Source organism: Ixodes scapularis, unplaced genomic scaffold (genome assembly GCF_016920785.2).
Source record: "Ixodes scapularis isolate PalLabHiFi unplaced genomic scaffold, ASM1692078v2 PGA_scaffold12__126_contigs__length_90152505, whole genome shotgun sequence".
In the NCBI taxonomy this organism is placed as follows: Eukaryota; Metazoa; Arthropoda; class Arachnida; order Ixodida; family Ixodidae; genus Ixodes; species Ixodes scapularis.
This window is the reverse complement of record NW_024609838.1, coordinates 49,094,802-49,098,111: the sequence shown is the minus strand read 5'-3', so window position 1 is coordinate 49,098,111 and position 3,310 is coordinate 49,094,802. Positions and strand designations below refer to the sequence as shown.

The window sequence follows — 3,310 nt, the reverse complement described above, 5'->3', positions numbered from 1 at the left end:
GTCTGGCGTCTGCCAGAATTAAGCTGAGGTCCCTGCACTCCACTTACGTGCAGGGCTTAAAGTTTGGGGGTCTCAGGGGGTCTCTGACTTCCCACTGATTTTAACGGATGGTTTGAGACCCTACTCCACAGCCCCAGCATTAGTGAAATCAAAATCATATCTTGCAATAAAATAGCTTGTTTTCAGGGATGTGACTTTTGGGGATTAGCAATTTGAGGGTTGCAGGTATGGCGGGGACAGAGTCAGCAGTGGGTGTTATTTCGTGTGCATCTAAAAAATTTCGTCAGAACCCCCCCTCCCCTTTCCCCCCGCTCTCCCCCCTTCCTGTAGGGACCCCTCAACTAGCGAGAGACTTCAAGCACTGCTTATGTGTAACGCATAGTTTGTAGCAATCAAGAGGTTTATTCTGTCATCACGTTCTGTTCACAATTTAATCACATACCACATTGTTTTTGTTTTGTTTTCCAGGTTCTGTAGTTCTCCATATAAACTTGATTGCTCAGGAAGTTAGAGATTGCTTTCCATTTGAAAGCTGGGCGTGGCCCACTAATTATTCTATGAATAAAGGTATGAACATGTTTTACTTCATACTGCATCTTATGTGCACTTGCTTAAAATTCCTTACTAACATGTAGTGTTGTGCGAATAGTAAATTTTTAGTTTGAAGCGAATAGACGTATTGGCGGAATATTTTCGATTTGAATATTGAATAGTTTTTCCACGCTCTTTACTGTCATTGCATAATGCTTAGACGAAAACCCAGCTAAACACGTGAAGGTTGTTCCACTTGTTCGTTTATAAGGAAAGTACAGGAGACGAGGACGCTCCTATGAACTACAACTTTTGGACTTGTTACTGACCTTCATTTGTAGTATACACTCATCCCTCAGCACTGATGCAGTATTTATTGACTTTTCAAGAGCTTTCGACCGTGTCCCCCACAAACGACTAATACATAAACTAGGAGGAGCAAAGATAGAAGCAGGCATCGTTAAATGGATTTCAGGCTTTCTTTCAAATTGATACCAGGGTGTTATTATAGGTAACATTGTCTCTCTTACTGTCTCCGTTAAATCCGGTGTTCCCCAGGGCTCTGTCCTCGGGCCTTTACTCTTTCTCCTTTATATTAATGACATTCATAACAACATTACCTCTACCATTCGGCTTTTCGCAGACGACTGCGTCACCTATCGGGCCATAACCTTTCCCTCTGATAGTGCTATATTTCAAGCTGACCTCGAGAAAATTTCAAGGTGGTGTTCTCATTGGCAAATGCAGATTAACACAAAGAAACCTAAATACATGTCTTTCACGACGAAAAGGAAGATAACCGAACATGCTTATAGAATTAACAATACAGATATTCAAAGGGTACAATCATATAAATTTCTAGGAATTCATTTAACACCTAGCCTCTCATAGAACCTCCAAATTGAAATAACTTTAAGGGATGCTTCTAAAAAATAGGTTTCTTGAGAAGACACTTATTTCTAGCTGACCCTAACACGAAACTTATGGCATATACATCCCTTGTAAGAAGCAAACTGAAGTACACCTCAGTGATATGTAATCCACATCAAGCTTACTTAATTAACAGTCTGGAGTCACTACAAAATAAAGCGGCCCGGTTTATAGCACGCGATCACTCTGCTACTAGTAGCATCACCCGTATCAAAGATTCATTAGATTTAATGCCCCTCGTGACCAGAAGGCGAATGGCACGTTTTTCGTTATTTCATAAAACCTACCATAGTTCATCATCTTCCCGTCAAACGCACATTATGTCCGCTACTCGCATTTTTCCCCGCTTTGGTCATCCTAACAATGTAAACTCAGTATTTGCGCGTACTAACTTAAACAAATACTCCCCGCTGAACCTCGCAATAAGTGAATGGAACGCTTTACCAAGTAATATTGCAGTCATACAGGATTACCAAACTTTTTTAGGCTTCTTGATTTCTTTTATCTCAGAAAAAGCCTAAGTCATTATCACTCTGTATGCTTTGCTTCGCCATGAAAACTTTGAATTGTTTCTTTATGGCTTTTATCTTTTTTGTTGCTCGCAGTGTGTTACGGCTATTTGTTCATTGTTTGTATTGCTACTTATATTGGTGTTAAAAATTCCCCCCTATGTAATGCCCGAAAGGACCCTTAGGGTAAATAAATAAATAAATAAATAAATATTCTATCTATATTTATGAACTGTGACCTCAGAAGTTCTGATGTCTTAGGATGGAAAGTTAACGATGGATTTGACATAAAATGAATCCTATAGAGATGCCAAATTGAGTGAATTTTCAAATCTTGCTACATAAATAATTTTTCTTTTTTTTAGTTCAAAAAAGTGAAAGCCGTTTACAACTCCCTGTAACGCCGAATTAGAGCGCAGCTCTTGAGGAGGAGGAGTTAAGGGTAGTGGGGGGGGGGGGGGTCAACTGACCGGAGGGGGGGGGGTCCCGTGACCCCCCCCCCCCCGAGGGACAATGCCGATGATGTCATCACTGACGTCATTGATGACATCATCAGTGACGATGACGATGCCGATACCAATGACGTCATTAGAGACGTCACTGATGACGTCACCAGTGATGATGACGATGACGATTCGGATGCCCCCGGGGGGGGTGGGGGCTCGCGCGGTGCATTATGGGGGGACATTTCCCATAATGCACTGCGCGGTTACGCCGACGCCGACGGCGACGCTGCTCAAGCCGGAAACGGGCGCCTAAGAGCTGCGCTCTAAAAATGAAAGCCGTTTGCAAATCGCTGTAACGCCGAATTGGAGCGCAGCTCTTGAGGAGGAGCAGGGAATGGTACTGGGGGGGGGTCACGTCACCTGCGGGTAGTTACGTGACCCCGGGGGGGTCGCGTGATCTTGGGGTAGGGGGGGTCACGTGACCTCGGGGGGGGGGGGTCACGTGACCTCGTGGGGGGCGGGGCGTCACGTGACCTCGGGGTACGAGACCTCGGGGGGGGGGGGTCACGTGACCTCGGGGTTCACATGACCCCCCGCGGTTACGCCGACGACGACGCCGACGGCGTCGCCGACGGCGTCGGCGAGGCGTCGGCATCGGTGACGGCATCGCCGACGGCGTCGGCTCAGGCTGGAAACGGGCCCCCAAGGGCTTCGCTCTAAAATTAAAGCCGTTTACAATTCCTTGTGACGTCGGATTAGAGCGCAGTTCTTGAGTGGGAAGATGAAAGGGCACTGAGGGATAGGTGACTCTCTGAGGTCACGTGACCTCGGGGATGACCCTCGTGAGGGTAACCCTCGTGACCCTAACTCTCATAACCCGCGTGACCCTTGTGA

At 45.9% G+C, this 3,310-nt stretch overlaps 1 protein-coding gene across 1 annotated transcript; it reads left to right on the top strand.

Annotated features, from left to right (window-relative positions):
- Positions 1-1,511: 1,511 nt before the first annotated feature.
- LOC120851176 lies at positions 1,512-2,028 on the top strand (the record flags this gene model as incomplete). Its single annotated transcript, XM_040223772.3, has 1 exon — positions 1,512-2,028. A coding segment is annotated over one exon (471 nt), but the record flags the coding sequence as incomplete, so codon positions are not given.
- Between the last annotated feature and the right edge of the window lie 1,282 nt (positions 2,029-3,310).